We start from the raw sequence: 20,062 nt of genomic DNA on the forward strand, positions 1-20,062 counted from the left end.
CAACTAAATGGAGAGTAAGGAAGTTAAGTTCTCTACAACTGGTTTTCTGTCATGAGGAAGACATACTTAGTAGCTTAAAACCCAACAAAAGCCAACTCATAGTGTTTTTAAACCATATATTTTAGTTTATTTAATTTAATCTGGTTTTATTGTTGTGCACATGTGTAAATAACACAACAAGGGTTTTTTTCCAGAACAACTTAACAAGAAAATTCCTTTAGTTTTATTTATTTATTTACTTTTTTTTGTTTGTTTGTTTTGCAAACACGCGAAGGCAACATTTCCTAATTGCTGTTTTTTGTCAAAGAAATAATTGGCGGACTTAAGAAATTACGTCAAGACTCAAAATGACATGGCACAGTTGGAAAAGTATGAAATGTGTGTTTATGTCGCCACCGTGTGGACAACTACGAAAACTCTTGTATATTGCATTGTCCTATATCAAATATTTATATACTGTATATATCTCTGTCTCTCTCTATAGATGTTTTTCTTTATATATATTGAAAATACTCAAGTAAGAATAGCAATATTTTATATTTTCACTAAAGAGTATAAGTATTTGGTACATATGATATCATCTGATATTTAAATGATGTAATTAAGTCAGAAAAAAATTTAAGGTTACATGCAAATTCTGGTATTTTAAAGACTATAATAGAAAAAAGAATGTATCTAAAAAAAATTATATTTTAAGGCAGATAAAACACTTCTCCAAACCAATTTTATTTTTAGATATAACACTTATGAAACAGGTGCCTCAAGTAACAATACTTCCTCCTTACAAAAATATTAACCTAATCTCTAAATATCATTGTAGGTTCAAGTAGGCTTGTATACCAAAAATATATCTAATTTTAACATAAACATTGTCTGTGTGTCTTTGTCTGGAGCACTTAAAAAAAAAGATCATTTGTTGCTCAGGGAAGTCACTCAAAATAAATGGAGTAGAAGTAAGAGTAACAGTATTCTCTAAAGATATTATGGTGCAGCAGAATTACTTATAAAAGTATACTTTGTCAAAAGGTTACTCAAGTTAGTTTAACTTGTACTACCAACATATATAGATACAGATAGACTAATAAATGGATAGATAGATATTCACAACTTATTTTGTTTTCCTTTCCTCTCTTTGAATATTGTCCACAACCATTTAAATGATACATTTTAAGAATGTATTGTAACATTTCAAGATTGCAGGTCAAAATGTCTGGAATGACAGGTAGGGGGCGCTAAGCGTTTACGACAGCTGCTGGGCAACGGATATTGCTGCCCTATCTTGTTGCTAGGCTCGTTGTCAGGGGCAGCGCATCTATCAGTGCTAGCACAGGATTAGCAGCTTTTATGTTATGACAAGTCACGAAATATGTATTTATTTTAACAAAAAGGGACCGTCGTTGCATTTTTTTCCACTCACTGGATGGTGTCCTGCTTCGTTCTCGTCTTTTCTCAAACAGAACAGATGTTTGCAGCGGGGCTAGCTCTGTAGCTAAGCAACACAGGTATGCTAATGTCAGAGGATAGCTAACGTCTTCCAACATCAAGACTGCCTGGTTTGTGTTGTCACGTTAACCTGTTCATATTTCCGTAGAAACAATATCTAACTCCCTGTTGTTAACTATGAATGACGCTTACGAAGATTTACTTGAGCACGAAGAAACCGACATGAGCGAGAAACCATTCTCGCCTCCTTGCAAGGCTCCTTCTCGCTCTACTCGGCTGCAAATCCAGAAAAGCAATGTGTGCTCTCGTGCTTATTTCGTCGTGGTTATGGTATTCTTCCATGTTTACATCCTGAATATTATTGCCCTACTGCTCTACGTGCACTACAACAACGGCCCTGCGGATTTAGTGATGGGAGATGGGGCTTCCCCTGCTTCAGTCATCCATGCTGATGATACTTTGCCTCCACCTGCTCCATCGGTGGGTGACTTGGATGGAGAAGACTACAGTCAGAGTTTCAGCCTGCATCGTTTGGAGGGGATAAGGGTAAAAGACCATTTATTATGACCTTTAAATTCGATTTGAATCACTACCAACACTGATCATACATTTAAAATTGCATATTACAGTCTCACTCTAGGGATATTGGGATCAAAGCATTTGGAAAAAATATATGGAAATAAAGATGCATCATAAATGGTGCAATAGCATAAATAAAATTATGAAAAAAAGCATGCTGTGGATCACTGTTTCAGCTTTTAAATTGTTTCCTGTGTCCCTTTAGGTTGGACATGTTCAGCAGGTGTCTATTGTAGCAGACAGAACACATGAGATGAAAACACTGAGTCTGAAACCTTTGCTGTTTGGTAAGTAAATTCCAACACCTGAATGAGATCTTGCATTTTATGTAACACTAAGTTCTATAAGATGTGTAGCTATCTGTAAAAAAAAAAAAAAAAGTTGAAAAAAAGTTGCTGTAACACAAGCACTTTGACAGAAAGCTTCAAAACTTGATAAGAGAGAAATAAGGCAAGGGCTGTTTTACACATACAGCCTTAATTCGAGTTATTAGCGGATTTCTTTTCTTTGGATCTTATAAGTTCTACAGGAAACAATACAACTTTTGGAGACAAGTTGTTCTTTTTCAGTCAGAGCCCTACATTTAAACTTTAGCTTAATATGAATGATCAGCTTCCATGTATTAAATAAACATAGCTGCTATTATTTTTTTGAATAAAGTAAAGGTGAACATTATATTTCAAATCTATCAGTTTTTCTTCCGAATTTAAACTAATGAGAGATGTTTCCAGAAGCAGATTTACTTTTTCATTTATTTGATAAATGATCAATCAAGTTAAAATGACAGGAACCATGCTGCTTTTAGTATTTATTTTACTTTATTTAACGAAATGTATCCCAAAAAAAACAGATGCTGACAGATACTGAAATATGAAAAAATATGGAATTATGTTCATGTTTTTTTATTTTTTGAAAAGAGAAAATACAGGAAGCAAATTTGGATTGAAAGAAAAAAAGAAAAGCTCAGTAATTAATATATCAGAAACTCATAGACCAACAATATTAAGTTAAAGTATAAAAATCATTATGTACATTTTATTTCCTAGTCTCTACTTCTATAGTGAAAGTTTCTCAATCATGCTATCAGTATGTTTCAGGACTAAACTGCTTTGAATTCTTTTCAGAAAGTCCAACAAATATTTACAGCTGTTGCTTTATAGGAAGCTTCTAAACTCTTTCCCAAAACCATAGTTGATCTCACATTTCAGTTAGAATTTTCCAAGATGTTAGTTCCTGCATCTGTGAGTTTTCCATTTGCGTAAAGCTGCAGTGAGGTTTCTGTCTCGTCTTTGCCAAACGTAAGCCTTGTTGACCACCAGGCGTTCCCCTTGGACTGTCCCTGTCACCAGGAAGGTGCCGCCTCGTGGATGTTGTCGGGTCATGTTCTGTACGCACGTAGCATCTCTCTCCAGCCACAACTCAATCCCTGAGCGTATCTGCCCCCCTGACAGGGGCCCAGGCTTTAAGACGTCCAACTTAGAAGCCAGGGAGAACTGAGAAAGACTTAATGGACTGTACTTGAGTCTGGTCAGACGCAGCTTCACAACTTGGAAGATTTTAGAGAGAGAAAAAAAAAGTTTTGTTGACTTCTGTTTATTGATAAATATCCTTCTGCTCGATAATCATAAACAATAAAAAACATAGAATGCTTCCAAAAGAGTAAACATGTCTGGACTCACCAAAATCACTCCTGCAAAAAGTCTCCAGTGTGTCTTTAGGGGACGAAGGCTCCTCTAGCTCACAGTCCCGACAGCTTGCCTGAGGCACTGAAATAGTTAAAATCGGATAATTGGTTTAATAGACTTGACCCACTCATACGTGTGCGGTTACTCACCTCCACGTGCTCCCGTGTAAACGCTTGCGTTGGTGATGGAGGAGATGCACACCAGGTGATCTGCGGGATACTGGTCACACCTCAGAATTTCCGGCCAGGGGTAACCATAGCAACTCATGATGGGAGCACAGCTTTCCCGTACAGATTCACACAAACTCATGCACGGGGAGATAAACCTGTGAAAAACAGCATGGAAAGGAAATTGGACAGCAGTGATTAAATGACGAGTTTTAAACTGATTTAAGGGTAGAGACCTCTTGACACCCCTGACCCCCCCCCCCAAAGTATCGATGCTGAAATGTTGTATCCGGATACAATACTCGTTTTTAAAAGTATCGATACAGTGCCGTCACCACTGGCACCTAAGCAGTCATTCATCTAAGTGCAGAATAGAGGACAATGCACTTTCAGAACACTGTGTGATTGAACAATTCTGTGCTCTTTTCAGTTTCAGACTTTTTTTTTGTAAGAGGTGCAGCTGCTTAGAATTATTTTTGTTTCTTAACTGGTTTGGCTAGTGTCATTGTTATGTGTGCAAAGAATAGCCAAGGAAGGAACACTTAATTTGAATTTTATAAGTTTTTTATCAAGCTTGCATAATATTATGCACAGCATACAACCTTTATTGTGTTTATTTATTGTATTTTATTTATTAATGAAAATATTTCTGTTGAATTTTGGAGTCTTTGTTTTTATCCTTGTGGTATCGAAAATGGTATCGAGTATCGAATATTTTCCTTAGTATCGGTATCGAGTTGAAAAGTTTAGTATCGTGACAACCCTAGTGCTTAGTGTCTAACTCAGGGATGTCAAACTGGTTCCAGAAAGGGCTGTGTGGCTGCAGGTTTTCTTTCCAACCAAGCAATAGCACACCAGACTCCAGTCACCTCATCAAGTGAGTCCAGTCTTAACATGATGACTTGATAAGATAACTGGAGTCTGGTGTGCCATTGCTTTGTTGGAAAGAAAACCTGCAGCCACACGGCCCTTTCTGGAACCGGTTTGACACCCCTGGTCTAACTGGTGTCGTCTTTTGATGACTCTGGACCCATGTTGTCAATTAGAGACAAAATATGGTCTTTTTCGACCCTCTTCCTCCTAAAAACTCTTATTCTTTTGTGCATTTTTAACAATACTTATAATTAATAGGAAAAAAGATTGTTAAACTTATTCTTTTCAGTGAGTTTGAGTAAGCATATGTACCTGTCTAGGCATATTGGTGCAAAGAGAGAGCAAAGGAAGATGCGGGCGTCAGGATGGCACTCTCTGGCAAGCAGTGGTAACCAGCTGGCGCTCTGCTGGACAGCCTCAGCTGGAGAATCATGGCCCAGCAGGTTTGGGATCCGCATGGTGTCATAACCAATGTTGTGGCACAGAGCCATGTTGGAGGGCACTGGCACACATCGAGAAGAGATGCGGGGTTCCCACAGTTTGCTGTCGCTTGTTAGATATGGGGATCTGAAGTAAGATGGAGTACCAGGCTCTCCCCATGTGTCTCCATCTTCTGCTTCTGGTAGTCCTTGTTTCGAGGAACGAGAGTCTCCAAATCCACCATCTCTCCTGCTGTCCATACCTGTCAGGTCTCTGCCCTTTTCCTCAAGTACAGATTGAACTATGTCCTCTGTCCGCATATATCCGCCCAGCTGTGTCCGGCCTCTGCCAGGTGTCGCTGGTTTGCTTGGCCAAACAAGCAAAAGGAGAATGAGCAAAGTAGCCAAAGGGGAAGTCATTATTAGTAAGAATGTCTGTGATATAGAAAAAAGGAAAATAGGAGAAATTAGGAAGTACTAATGTTGTCTGAGTGGAAGTGGAGAGGATATTGTCAGGTTAGATGTATTTATAGTGGGCAGTGAACAGACTTGCATAGAAATAGGAAAGGGGAGGTGTAGAGCGCTGTAGGAAGTAGGGGCGGGGTGCTCGGAGAGAGGTGCATTAATTTATTGAGTAAATTTAATAGTCTTTGACAGATTTAAACATCTTTTAAAATAATAATGTTCTTGAATTAAATGTTTCGTTTTCTAACCAAATTTGATAATTTGTTAAGAGTATTCTTTACCGTCTCTACATGCACAGGGCTTTTGCTCAGGAGTGCAGAGATGATTTCTTATCAGAATACTGCTTTCCCTAAAGGACTAAAATACCAGTAATATTGGAGACAGTTATCTCCTTGGGGGCTGAGGTCATTATTGACCAAGGTAATAACAAGTGAACCCTGTACAGTCAGTTCTACATTTATGAGCATTTGTAGAGGATATGAACAAAATTTGGGTTGTCCCACAGCATAGCCGTGGCCTGATTCCTGTTCTGACAAGCGGGTCACTTCCTTTCCGGGGGGAGAAAGACAGACATCCACGGGAGGGAGAAGAGGAAGCCTCGATCCGCCTTCATTCATATCAATTCTCCAGATTAATGAGGCTTGACTGGACAATAGGGATTAACCGAGGGTACAGTGCAAACGACACGGGTGACAAACAAAGCCTCTACTATACAAGCAGCCAGCGTGCCGGAAGTCTTTTATTTGAAGGGGTCACGACAATTGGACATAGATGGGCTGTAGCATGAAAAAGCCAGAGGAAGGAACAACACATTATACTTTTATCAAAGTACCAACAAGTTTAAGAGAAAACTACTAAACATGTTGGAGAAGGTTTTGGAAATTAAACCATAGGAAAAAAAATGCTTTAATGTTTAGTGCAACTTGATCCAACGTGATAGTTTATGTGCAAAATTAGACATGGCAGAGTAGACACATATCATGTTACAGCTTTACGGGTATTAATCTTAGCAGTTTCTATTTCTTGAAACCAGCACATCCTTTTTCTTTCATGATTATTAAAACTGCCTGAGAGACAAGTCCTACCACAGGTGTTTAAGTGTAAACTAGCTGAGAGGAACAGCCTTCAATCATTAGACACACAGTTCATTTATTCTGGCTTTTGGTAGGAGCATTTCTCCCAGTAATCAGTACTAATCATCACTTTTACCTATTGATTGATTGATTGATTGACTTTTTTATAATATATTTTGCAGTTTTTACCCCAAGTTCTTAAAGAATTATAAAAAAGGCTTTTTTTGTTTTTCTTTTGAAGCATTTGATAAACTGTCAGAAATCCATCCATCCATCCATCCATCCATCCATCCATCCATCCATCCATCCATCCATCCATCCATCCATCCATCCATCCATCCATCCATCCATCCATCCATCCATCCATCCATCCTCTCATTAGGTACTTTGAATAATCAGTTTAGATGTCTGACAGATCAAATCACTGTTGACAGAGATTTATCTACTCCACTTAAAGGCAAACAGTCAATTAAAAGAGCAAGTGTGCAGTAAAGCTTCATTAGAGTTTTGTGCCTCCAGCTTGTGAGAGGATTTAATTAGCATAATGCTTATTGATTTGCATGTTGTTATACATGTTGGTCCTTTCTGGATTCAGCATGCATTTAGAAAAAAACAAGGACCGAATTTATACATGTTGGCAAAATTATTGGTATCCTTCATTTAATGAAAAAAAAAACTAGAATGATAAACTTAATCTGACAAGTAATACGTAAAAAGTCTATGAAAATTAAGTTGAAGTCAAGCATTGCTTCAACAGAATGATTAAAAAATTATCTCATGAATATAATGGCTATAAGCAACATGATGCTCCTGTGACTACAGTTGATCCATGGGACTGTAGCCAACCTCCTCCTGGATTGACTGAAAACACACAGGACTGGCTAAAGCCAAGAAAACACTGAATCCAATTTTGCCTCCAATCTGTCGGACGAGGTTGTGGCGGCATGGTGTTTAGCGCTCATTGAAAGTCAATGGGGGTGATTATCTGACATGATTTTATGCAAGGGGACTACGCAGCCATTCGGCGGCAGAAAGAGAGGCACAGTTACAGAGAAAAAACTTCCGCTTTTGGGGAAGATACAAAATAAGATATGTAAATTGCACAGGGAAACAGTCTGTTTTACAGTTGCACAGAGCATATATATATATATATATATAGCAAGCGGCACAGACTCATGCAAAAAAAATCAGATCGGAGATTAAAAAGTCGTACGCAACTGGTGTCTTCAGGCATTAAGAGGAAACACTGGACTATTCTGAAGTGGCCTTTGATGAGCCCTGACCTAAATCCTATTTAGTATCTTTGGAAGGAGCTGAACCATCACGACTGATAAAGGCAGCCTTCAAACCTGAGACTACTGGAGCAGTTTGCTCATGAGCAGTGGTCCAGAATACCTGCTGAGAGGAGCAGAAGGCTGACTAACAGCTAGAGTAATAGTAACAGTATGCAACAGCATATTAAATTAAGTACCATCATTTTTTTTTGTCTAGGCCTGTTTTTTGAGTTTAAGTTTTATTTTATTTTTTTTAAAGCAGGGTTGAAAAGCAATGGCTGACTTTCATTTGTTCATTTTCATTGATTTTTCTGTTTTTCATTACTTTTGTCAGATTTATTTTATTTCTGTGTTCATTGTGGGTTTTTCTTTCACTAAACAATTGGTTGCCAACATTTTTGTTCCATGTGTGGATGTCTGTATGTCAATGTTTTTTATTGTTCCTTAAGAGTTAAGTGTAAGTAAGGTGTGAGACATCGGGGTCAGCAGCAAATCCTATAACACCGTCTATTCAGGCACATTCCACAGGATTAGTAAAGCCTAAACTCCAGCCCTCTGGCTTTTATTTTCACTTTTATCTTTAGAGAAGCCATCTATGTTTGAGTTAAGGTGACTTTAAAAAGGCTAGAAACTATGTGTGCCTCACTGACTCTGACCAGCGGGTGAGGGATAAATGTTTTGTGGGGTTAAGTTATAAAGTTATTTAGTGAGCTTTGAACATGTCATTGAGCATTTTTTCAGTGATTACAGTAATATCAGCATCTGATATGAGAAAGGCCATCTAATGTTTGATTGCAGTTTCACACAACCTCTTCAGGGATGTAATAAAGATTAGGAAAGAACTTTTTGATCTGATCTAACCAAAATTAAAAAGGCCTTTATGCAGAACACACTGCAGCTCAAACAGCTGCAGTGTAAAGTCAATATGATGGTAGATTGTTGTGAGCTTGTTTTAGGTTGGTGGATGAAGCTAAATACACAGCATACATACACACAGCCTAAACAAAGCCGATTTATGTGAACGGCAAAGTGAAAATCCAGATCTCAGAATGTTACAAGACCTGAAAAGTGATGTGGCCAGTTTCTTTCCATGTAATCTGATTGTCAGCTATTTTAAGAATTTGCAGAGGGTTCTGTCTTCAGATATGGAAACCTGATTGACATAAAGAAATACATACAAATAAATACGAAAATCTTCCAACTTTACATAACTACATAGAAAATTGTGTCGTTATATGACTGCAAATGTGAAATTAAAACATTTCTCCCCGTTCATGACAGAGATTCCTGGTTTTCTGTCAGAGGAAGAATCACGTGTGGTGGTACAGCTGGCCCAGCTCAAAGGTCTGATGGATAGCCAGACAGCAACACCTAGCCAAGAGCAAGCAGAGCTAAACCAGCCTCTGCTTTCTCTAAGCACAGAAGAGGTCTTCAGTCTGCTGGACCTGAACCAAGACGGCTTTCTTCAGAAGCAAGAGGTATCCGCAGGATAATAGCACACACAACTAACCCTGATGAAGGAAGAATACACATTTCCAAAAATAGATGAATAAATTGTAATTCTAAATTTGCCTTGGTGATAAAATAAGATATTTTGTTTTCCATCTAGATTGTGAGTCATTCCCGTTCTCGAGATGGGACGTGGTTAAGCCCAGCTAGCTTACGGCAAATACTCTCTGGTCTGGAAGCCTCTCCAACAGGTCTGTCTTTCTGTAATACATATATCTGTGTATATTCGGAAGGGCCCTTAGTGTTTGATTGATGGATAAGCAGGAATTCTGTTTGCTTTGAAAATATATGGAATAATAATTTGCATGTTTGCATAAGTTCCATAAAAGAAAATCGGTGCATTTAAAAAAAAAACAAAAAAGGTCTTTAATTTCCAATCACTTTCTGAAACTGGAATTTTTGCAAATTTTATTTTCTAAGCCTGACTTGAAGTTTTACATCAGTTTTGTTTTTGAGAGCCATCTTAGATTTAGTCTTAGTCTTATTCTTCAGGATGAAATCTATTATTTGTCTTAGTCGCATTTTAGTTATTATGATCTTTTAGTCTAGTTTTAGTCTGTTTAAAAACAAATTCTTTACCAGACTGACAGCTCCTGCCTAGATACTACAATAGCTGGGTATAGCACTGCAGTTCATCATTGCTGTTTGCCAGAAAACTTGGTTTATAGATTTCAAATAAATGTTTTTATGAAATAATACCCTGCTTCTTTATAAACAAAATGTCTCTCACAAGCTGTGAAAATAGCAGATCTAGTTCAACACATCATATTTTTTAATATATCACACAGACAAGCTAACAGAATGTACAACAAAGGAATGGTTTTAGACATGCAAGGTTTCCATTCAACGGTAATCACATCCTGATCTACTATGAATTATGCATTATACACAGATCAATAAAATCTCCATTACTCCAAAAAAGCGAAGAACAAAACAATTCTTCTTTCTACTTTGGCAATTTTTGGCTTTATTTCTTCAATTTAACCCTCGGTTACTGCTGCTCAGGGGTCAAAGTAGATTTAAATTCACAGTGTTTTGATATAAAAATACTCAGAGAACCTACATAATTGCCTTTTATTGCCATGGCAATCCAGACCTAAATTGAATGAATATAATAACTAAAATGTTGACATATTCAAAGGAAACATACAAAAATGATTTTTTTGACAATAAAAGGAAACATTTACATCATATTTAAATAGATAGAAATGAGAACAATGAGAGAGAAATATTCAAAGATCTATGTACCTTTTCACCTTGGTCTTTATCCCAGGGGGGGAACCCTCCCATTTTGGTGTTAAAATTATACACTATTCCTCTAAACCCAATACTTGGGTTCCCTTTCAGAACCTAAGCTTATTTTCATTCCATTGTATTCTAGAATACCATGAATTTGGACAAACTTTTCAGGATTCTTCAAATGAGTGTGTATGTGTAAGGCTACTGTAAATGACTTGTAGCTGTAGTTGCGTGCGAGTGTTGGTGAATATTAAGGCAGGAAGAGGGGTGACACCGTTTTGACCTGATACCATTGTGCCAGGCGTTCTCCACATCCGGAAGGGCCTTGTCCTATCTCATTAAAACCTGATTGTCTGCCAGCCCTTTCACTTAATTTTCCCCCGGATACCGTGTATTCCCCAACTCCCGTGTCCTCTAGTCACCTCCTCTCTGGCACCCCAGGGCTATTGTTGGGACTGGGACATGTGTGTCCTGGGGGAACTCATGATAAGTTTAGCTGGAAGAATCTGCACATGGTTTAACTCAGAAAATTAGAATAACAATGAAGAACCAGAAAACAGAAATTCAGGAATGCATTCTACTGAGCTGGACTTCCAACACTACATAGTAAAAGGCTTGTTTAATTATCTTCACTTTTGAATGTGGCTTGCAGGGATTCTGACGCTCGGAGAGTTCCGCCGTGTCTATGATGGGTCCCAGCACCCACGACAACCGCGCAGTGGGAGCCTGCATAGACACTTTAAGCAAAGAAACAGGCAAACATGGCTTTTCCAGGGACCAGGATCTCACCACGTTGTGCAGTCACTCAGGAAAAGGTCACTGCCTATTTGTCTCGCTCTTTTCCCCACAAAAACAGCTGTTATTAAAATGGAAAATTATTCTCTTGTTTTCCCTCCTCATGCTCTCAGGGTAATCTCTCTGACACGTCTGCCCTCTGCACTGGTTGAGCTAAGTGAACCGCTGCAGGTATCTCGCTACGAGCATCAAGACTTCACCGACGCTCACTATGATAGCAGCTCGTCTCACTCACAGACCACCTGTGCGCACACACGGCTGGCAGGAAACACCTCAGCGCTCACAGAGGTCTCCTGCAGGTATGCAACTTAATAAAAGCAATCTTCTTTTCACATCCTCTTTGCTTGTCAGATTCAAACTCAAGATGTGTGTCATCTATTAGATAGGTTTGTTCTATATGTTATAAAATCTGAACTATTAAACAATAATGCTCCTTTTGTTGCTTTTTTTCCAGATATTTGACAGTTTTATTTTACCTCAACTCTGTGGAGAGTGGTGGGGAAAGTGTCTTCCCTGTGGCAGATAATCGTACTTACGATGAGCAGGTAGTGTTGGTTTATGTGCATCTATTAGCATAAACCTGCTTGATCTACTTGATGATAGCTACATAGAATCCTACTGCTTCTTTTAAGCAGTTATATATTGACCCATTACAAGTAAATTGATTCACATAACTACAATTTTCTGTCACATTCACTATGTTAAACCGTAATATATGCACATAAATAAGGCAGTAAGGTGTTATCTTTTTATCTTCATGGTTAAGTTAAGGCTGTAAATAGTTTACAAGAACAGGGAATTTTGTTCTTTTCAATTAAAACACAAATCAACAACATAGATTATTCAAACATATCTTTTGTTTATTCGCTTTTTTTATTTTAAAAAGCCTGCAAGTTTGTTGATGTTTTGAAGTTCTGATGATGTGATCCTAATTCTATTAAATTTCATTGTGACATTATTGAAAGAGAAAGTAAATAAACAAAAGAAAATTGTTCTTTATCAGACTAGAAGCTAGTTCTAAAGAATAAAGAAGTAAATAATTTGATAATTTAGAAAATTGTCCACAAATAAAAAAGAACAAATAAGCATTTTTTTATTTGTGGTATTCAGATATTCTGTATTTGTTTCTTCCAACCTTCTTTTTGAAAGGACTGAACACATTGTTTTCAGAAATTAAGCATCTTAATAGGTCATTACTTGTTTTTGTGTATTTTAGGCTTTGGTCCAGGATGGAGTTGAATTGACAGACACCCAACAGGCTTGTGGCAAAGGAAATCTTAGAATAAATCCAACCCCCGGAACAGCTCTCCTATGGTACAATCATCTCTCTGATGGCAGAGGTAAAAAAAACAAAAAAGAAAAACGGGCATGTTATGATACATGAGCTTGGTGAATCTAGTCTTTCTGTTGTTAAAATCAGAGTTTCCCAACCTTTTTTGTACCCCTTTGGGCATACCCATCAGTCAGAAGTACTTATGGTTGTCCAAAAGAGTAACTAACAATAACTGAATTAAGACTATTTTACTTTTTCTAATTTGAGCATTGGATTTTTTTCTAATTTTATGTTTTTCATCTCAAGTATAAATAAAGAAATAAATATGTTGCCTGGAATTCAGTAAGGAATCGGAATAAATGCAAAATAAAATCATACTATAAATTTGTTTTTATAAATATATATATACTTCTCTGAGTAACTCCCTTATAACCACATTTAAACTTGATGAATTGGTAACAAAATACAGAACACCAATTATTAGCAGACTGACTTATTTAGTTTAACTTTGTTTTCATCAAGACACCTATGCTGCTTTGATGAGTTCAGATAGCTCTCTGTCGTAAGCATCTGATACCAGGCTGTTCTTTACAAAAACGTACTTTTTGGTTGATAAAAGCTTATTTAATTTTTCAATTGGGTTCTCACAAAGCAAAACAGATTCCAACCCTATTTGATTTTAAGAAAGAAAATATTTTCATGCACCCCTTGCAATGCATTTGCGGACCACTGATTGGGAAACGCTGGTTTAAATGAATGTGATGTTACCCAAATGTATCCCTCAGTCGAGGTACATTCAAATATAAAAATATGTTTTTATTTTTATTCCTTAAGTGCGTAAAGGTTATTGTTTAAAGTTAAAAGTTTAAATTAACTGTCCTGAATATGCCCCAGACTTCATACCTGTTTTTTTTTACCATGAAATGACTGAAATCCTTCAACTGTTAAGAAAAAAACATATATGCAATACCCTCTTTTTTATGTGTTCACAAAACCAAATTGAGTTACCTATTAAATAGTCTAGGTAATTTTATACTGTAAAACAACACCAGAACTATAATATGAAGTACAACCTCTCAATCGCTAAGGTTTTTCATAATGGTTATATGTTTTATGAAATAATTACCAAAAATATTGGGTTTGTCAAAGATTTGCTTGCTATTTCAATGACCTGTCAAAAACCCTCCCCCAAACTAAAGGGCGACTTAGCAACCTGAATTTCTTGCTCCTCTGCTGCCAAAACTCTCCTATGTCCATGTCGCTATCATCAGAAGATACAGGTGCTGGTCATAAAATTAGAATATCATGAAAAAGTAGATTAATTTCAGTAATTCCATTTAAAAAGTGAAACTTGTATATTATATTCATACATTACATACAAACTCATATATTTCAGATGTTTATTTTGTTTAATTTTGATGATTACAAATGACAACAAATGAAAATCTCAAATTCATCATATCAGAAAATTAGAATATTGTGAAAAGGTTCAAAATTGATGGCCCCTGGTGCCACACTCTAATCAGCTAATTAACTCAAACCACCTGCAAAAGCCTTTAAATGGTCTTTCAGTCTAGTTCTATAGGCTACACAATCATGGGGAAGACTGCTGACTTGACAGTTGTCCAAAAGACGACCATCGACACCTTGCACAAGGAGGGCAAGACACAAAAGGTCATCGCTAAAGAGGCTGGCTGTTCACAGAGCTCAGTGTCCAAGCACATTAATAGAGAGGCGAAGGGAAGGAAAAGATGTGGTCGAAAAAAGTGTTCAAGCAAGAGAGATAACCGCACCCTGGAGAGGATTGTGAAACAAAACCCCTTCAAAAATGTGGGGGAGATTCACAAAGAGTGGACTGCAGCTGGAGTGAGTGCTTCAAGAACCACCACACACAGACGTATGAAAGACATGGGTTTCTGCTGTCGCATTCCTTGTGTCAAGCCACTCTTGAACCACAGACAGCGTCAGAAGCGTCTTGCCTGGGCTAAAGAGAAACAGGACTGGACTGCTGGTGAGTGGTCCAATGTCATGTTCTCTGATGAAAGTAAATTTTGCATTTCCTTTGGAAATCAAGGTCCCAGAGTCTGGAGGAAAAGAAGAGAGGCACTTCATCCACGTTGCTTGAAGTCCAGTGTAAAGTTTCCACAGTCAGTGATGGTTTGGGGTGCCATGTCATCTGCTGGTGTTGGTCCATTGTGTTTTCTGAGGTCCAGGGTCAACGCAGCCACATACCAGGAAGTTTTAGAGCACTTCATGCTTCCTGCAGCTGACCAACTTTTTGGAGATGCAGATTTCATTTTCCAACAGGACTTGGCACCTGCACACAGTGCCAAAGCTACCAGTACCTGGTTGAAGGACCATGGTATCCCTGTTCTTAATTGGCCAGCAAACTCTCCTGACCTTAACCCCATAGAAAATCTATGGGGTATTGTGAAGAAGAAGATGCAATACACCAGACCCAACAATTCAGAAGAGCTAAAAGCCACTATTAGAGCAACCTGGGCTATCATAACACCTGAGCAGTGCCACAGACTGATCGACTCCATGCCATGCCGCATTGCTGCAGTAATACAGGCCAAAGGAGGCCCAACTAAATACTGAGTGCTGTACATGCTCATACTTTTCATGTTCATACTTTTCAGTTGGCCAACATTTCTATAAATCCTTTGTTTTTATTGGTCTTCAGTAATATTCTAATTTTCTGATATGATGAATTTGAGATTTTCATTTGTTGTCATTTGTAATCATCAAAATTAAACAAAATAAACATCTGAAATATATGAGTTTGTATGTAATGTATGAATATAATATACAAGTTTCACTTTTTAAATGGAATTACTGAAATCAATCTACTTTTTCATGATATTCTAATTTTATGACCAGCACCTGTATTAAAGTACAGTGAGTCCAAGAAGTATTAGATCCCTTGCTGATTTTCTTCGTTTGCCCACTAATAAAGATGTGATCATTCTGCACGTTTAATGGTAGATGTATTCTAACATGGAGAGACAGAATATCAAAAAGAAAATCCAGAATATAACTTTAAAGAATATATATTAATTAATTTGTATTTCATTGAGGGAAATAAGTATTTGATCCCTCTAGCCAAACACAGTAAATACTTAGTGGCAAAGCCTTTGTTAGCAAGTACAGCAGTGAGACATTTGTTGTAGTTAACCACAAGTTTAGCACAGGGGGAATTTTGGCCCACTATTCTTTGCAGATCCTCTCTAAATCAGGAAGGTTGGTGGGCTGTCACTTGGCAACTCTGACCTTCAGCTCCCTCCATAGATTCTCAATCGGATTGAGGTCCGGAGACTGGCTGGGCCACTCCATGACCTTCATGTGATGTTTCTTGAGCCAGTCCTTTGTTGCCTTTGCTGTGTGTTTCGGGTCGTTATCATGTTGGAAGACCCACCCACGTCCCATTTTCAGCTTCCTGGCAGAGGGGAGGAGGTTGTCCCTCAGGATTGTACGGTACATGGCTCCATCCATCTTCCCAGTGATGCGGTGAAGTAGCCCTGTACCCTTGGCAGAGAAAGAGCCCCAAAACATTATGCCTCCACCTCCATGCTTGACGGTGGGCACAGTGTTCTTGGGGTCATAGGCAGCATTTTTCTTCCTCCACACATGGCGGGTAGAGTTGAGGCCAAAAAGTTCAATTTTGGTCTCGTCTGACCACAGAACCTTCTGCCAATAACTTGGTTCATCTTTCAGGTGATCATTGGCATACTTAAGGCGCGCCTCCACATGTGCCTTCTTGAGCAGGGGTACCTTTCGGGCACTGCAGGATGTTAGTCCATTGTTGTGCAAAGTGTTGCCAATTGTTTCCTTGCACCCTGTGGTCCCAGCTGCCTTCAGGTCATTTACCAACTCCTGATGAGTGGTTGCAGGTTTATTTCTGACCGTTCTCAGGAGCATTGTCACCCCAAGAGGTGAAATCTTCTTTGGAGCACCAGGCCAAGGTCTGTTTATGGTCATGTTATACTCTTTAAATTTTCTAACAATTGCACCGATAGTTGTTACTTTCACATCCAACACCTTGCTAATCTTTTTGTAGCCCATTCCAGCTTTGTGGAGGTCAACAATCCTGACTCTGAGGTCATGAGACAGCTCTTTAGTCTTACCCATGTTGGAGACTTGAAATCTGTCAGATTGTCTGATTCTGTGAACAGGTGTTTTTCACACAAGTGAGTAGTGAGAACAGGTGGCTTCAGTTCAGATAACAAGCTGATTGGGAGTGTCTAACTGCTCTGTGAAAGGCAGAACTCCTAATGCATACTGAGGGATCAAGTACTTATTTCCCTCAATGAAATACAAATTAATTAATATATATTCCTTAGGTTTTTTTTTCAGGATGTTCTTTTTGATATTCTGTCTCTCCATGTTAGAATACATCTACCATTAAACGTGCAGAATGATCACATCTTTATTAGTGAGCAAACAAAGAAAATCAGCAAGGGATCAAATACTTCTTGGACTCACTGTACATGCAGTTTCTCAATTTCCCGTTAAACTCGACTTCATGTGCCACAACAACTGTAGTGCTGCAGGACTGTTTCATAACTGATAGGTTGTGAATTCAGCAACAAAATACTTAATTATACTTTAAAGTTCTGAATTATTTATTTAAACTTAGGCTTTTATGATAGACCTTTGTTCCTGTATATCTGTATTAATTAATCATTTCCCCTCCACTGTGGTGGGCCCACCACTCTCCATTCTCACCAGGCTTTAATGTTTCTCTGTCACTATTTCCCAGGTTGGATGGGCGAGCTAGACGAGTACTCCTTGCATGGTGATTGTCCTGTCAACCGAGGAGTAAAGTGGGTGGCCACCAGCTGGGTCAACGTTGACCCCAATTACCAGCAGCAGGCTCGCTACCAGAGACTAGTTGCTCAAAGACATCAAGCTAAGTCTGTCGTGGATGACCATTACCCATCTCTCTCACACGGCGACCTCCACCTGGATCTATAGCCAAGGCATTCATTTACCTAATAATTTATATCTGCTTTAAAATGCACCAATCCTTCTAGTTAGGTCTGACTAACATTTACACACCGTCAGGTAATATGGAGCACTTTGCAAACATCATGAACCCCTAACATTAGATCATAGATACCTCTTTCATTAAGTCGGATTGGTTGGTATACGGCTGTCTTTGAGCAAAGTTTCTCAGGGTTTCTGAAGGACTTAATGGGCTCCTCTGAAAATGTTTAAATGCATATTGTTGTTGCTCAAAGTGCCAAAGTTATGTCTCACAGACATAACAGCATTTCTGCAGTAAGAAGTAAGTCCCAAAGAGCTGTTAGCATAGGTTTCTTTGTTTACTGAAGATGAGATTAGCAGATGCAATTAACAAAGTCCTTATTTGTTTATTATTTCTCCATCTGTTTAAAAATCAGAGCAGATTATGTTAAGTGGTGCTATGATTTGCTTCTTGGCATTTTTTTTTTCAACGTTTCACAGCTAACAATACAATTATTGATCCTGAATCATTTTGCTTTGTGTAGGCCTAACAATAACTTTAGATGCCTTTATTAAACATTTAATGATTCATAGGCTAATGTTGGACAGACCAACAAACTCAAAAATTGTAATTAAAATCATTTTTAGTACAGGGAATTTAAATTTAATTTATTTAAATCTTCCAGTGTCAAAAACATGTTAAGATCCTTAAAAGAAAGCCTGGAAGCTGTTGCTCAAGACCACCTAAAATTAACTCAAGCAGGTCAGGAACATCAAGTGATAAAGGGAGGTTCAGGACTTTTGAACTGGTCTAAGTCTGTATGAAAGTTGCACATAATAGCGTCACATATTTCTTTATGAAATCTCCAGTTCAATGTTAACAGGACAGATCCACTATAATTTATGATTTGTTTAAAAAAAAAAAAAGTTTTGTGAAAAATGTAAGAGATTAAATGTTTTAACAACTAAACAGCACCTTAATAATAAATGATAGATTTAGAGGGATTGGTATTTATAAACACAGAGAAGAGATATCCAAAACAGGCTGTCTGATAATGGCCAGCTTAATTGCACTCTGTCTGAGTAGATGAGGCCTCTGCCCCTGATTCAGGTCATTTTAATTTATTGATATGAAATTGAAGCCATTTTCTTGTGGTCATGTGATAATTGTCGTCTGTGAATGTATTCCTGATGGAAAATGCTTCTCAGATATAATGTGTCAGCTCATTTTTTCATCTTCATGTCCAGAGTTATTGATATTGGTCGCAAAGTGTTATTTAATAAAGCTTTGTTTAAAATCCAACAGTCAGGACTATACTGGGCTGGATAGCATAATGCAAAGCCAGTCCTTCAGGTAAAAGTCAAATCTAGATCTTTGGTCTGTTTTACTGCGCGTTAATATCTGCACAACACAAATGTATTTATTGTCTGTGTCTATTTATTTATTTATTACCATCATTTGGTCATTTAAGTTAAAGACGTGTATTTATTAATGGTTGACATTGCACTAAATCTGTAAGTGTGAACAATGTACTTGTGTGTGTTAAGACATTAAATCTATAAAGCTATGTTTTATGAACAGAGTTTGGTTGTTTGATTCTTTACTGAAGATGCCAAAGCACCTTTTGGCCACTAGGTGGCATCAAGTGCTTCCAATCCGATGCATCAAACTTAAAAATCTAATTCAGACATTGACGACAACTATGATACAATTTAAAGAGACTACATGTATCTGTGGCTACATATATTTGGCAATACTTAATGCAGTATTATTTCAGTGTTTTCAAATCTCTAAAGAAACAGGAATGAGTCTTACATTAAAATTTACCATTAATCTGTTAATGTCATTTTTGTTCACAAAAATTAAATTTAGAATTGGATGGTGTCTGAATTTATAGTATTATGTGGTAAAATATAGGTGAATAGTTGTCTGATTTAACTAGCATTGGAATTCCTGTGACCCTAACGATCACTTTAGTTTACCAGCACTGCTATGCAGTCTGTTCGTATGAGTATCACAAACTCGATTAACTAGTAGAATAGGGATTTCACTGTCTTAATATGTTGATCTTTGTTTTTTTAACACTTACAGAAAAAAACATGCCATTTCACATTTTATATTTCCGTGGGTTTCTAAAAAGAATGTCAAGATTGTTTTCTATCTCTACCTTTAAGTACCCCAAAAATTTTAAACAATTATCTGGTGACTAATACTGTGTTTTCAATGTTTGAATGTTTGTATACCATATAACAGACAGACAACCTCTAAGATATAGAAGGTAATTTAAATAGTTATTTAT

General features: G+C 37.6%; 2 protein-coding genes across 2 annotated transcripts; one reads left to right on the forward strand and one right to left on the reverse strand.

Moving 5' to 3' along the window:
- Positions 1 to 1,263: 1,263 nt before the first annotated feature.
- Positions 1,264 to 19,341, forward strand: zgc:158254 (uncharacterized protein LOC791209 homolog). The gene is made up of 9 exons (XM_038286319.1): positions 1,264 to 1,989; positions 2,228 to 2,309; positions 9,260 to 9,456; positions 9,588 to 9,678; positions 11,379 to 11,541; positions 11,635 to 11,820; positions 11,976 to 12,066; positions 12,738 to 12,861; positions 17,557 to 19,341. Exons 1-9 carry the CDS (start codon positions 1,621 to 1,623, stop codon positions 17,769 to 17,771), a joined length of 1,518 nt encoding a protein of 505 aa, XP_038142247.1. The 5' UTR covers positions 1,264 to 1,620; the 3' UTR covers positions 17,772 to 19,341.
- On the reverse strand, positions 2,878 to 5,801 carry LOC119784328 (secreted frizzled-related protein 2). Its single transcript, XM_038286320.1, has 4 exons — positions 5,060 to 5,801; positions 3,857 to 4,032; positions 3,702 to 3,788; positions 2,878 to 3,568 (listed from the first exon to the last, which is right to left on the reverse strand). Exons 1-4 carry the CDS (start codon positions 5,584 to 5,586, stop codon positions 3,249 to 3,251), a joined length of 1,110 nt encoding a protein of 369 aa, XP_038142248.1. The 5' UTR covers positions 5,587 to 5,801; the 3' UTR covers positions 2,878 to 3,248.
- Positions 19,342 to 20,062: the final 721 nt, after the last annotated feature.

This window comes from Cyprinodon tularosa, unplaced genomic scaffold, assembly GCF_016077235.1.
Source record: "Cyprinodon tularosa strain WSP-4 unplaced genomic scaffold, ASM1607723v1 ctg223, whole genome shotgun sequence".
Lineage (NCBI taxonomy): Eukaryota > Metazoa > Chordata > Actinopteri > Cyprinodontiformes > Cyprinodontidae > Cyprinodon > Cyprinodon tularosa.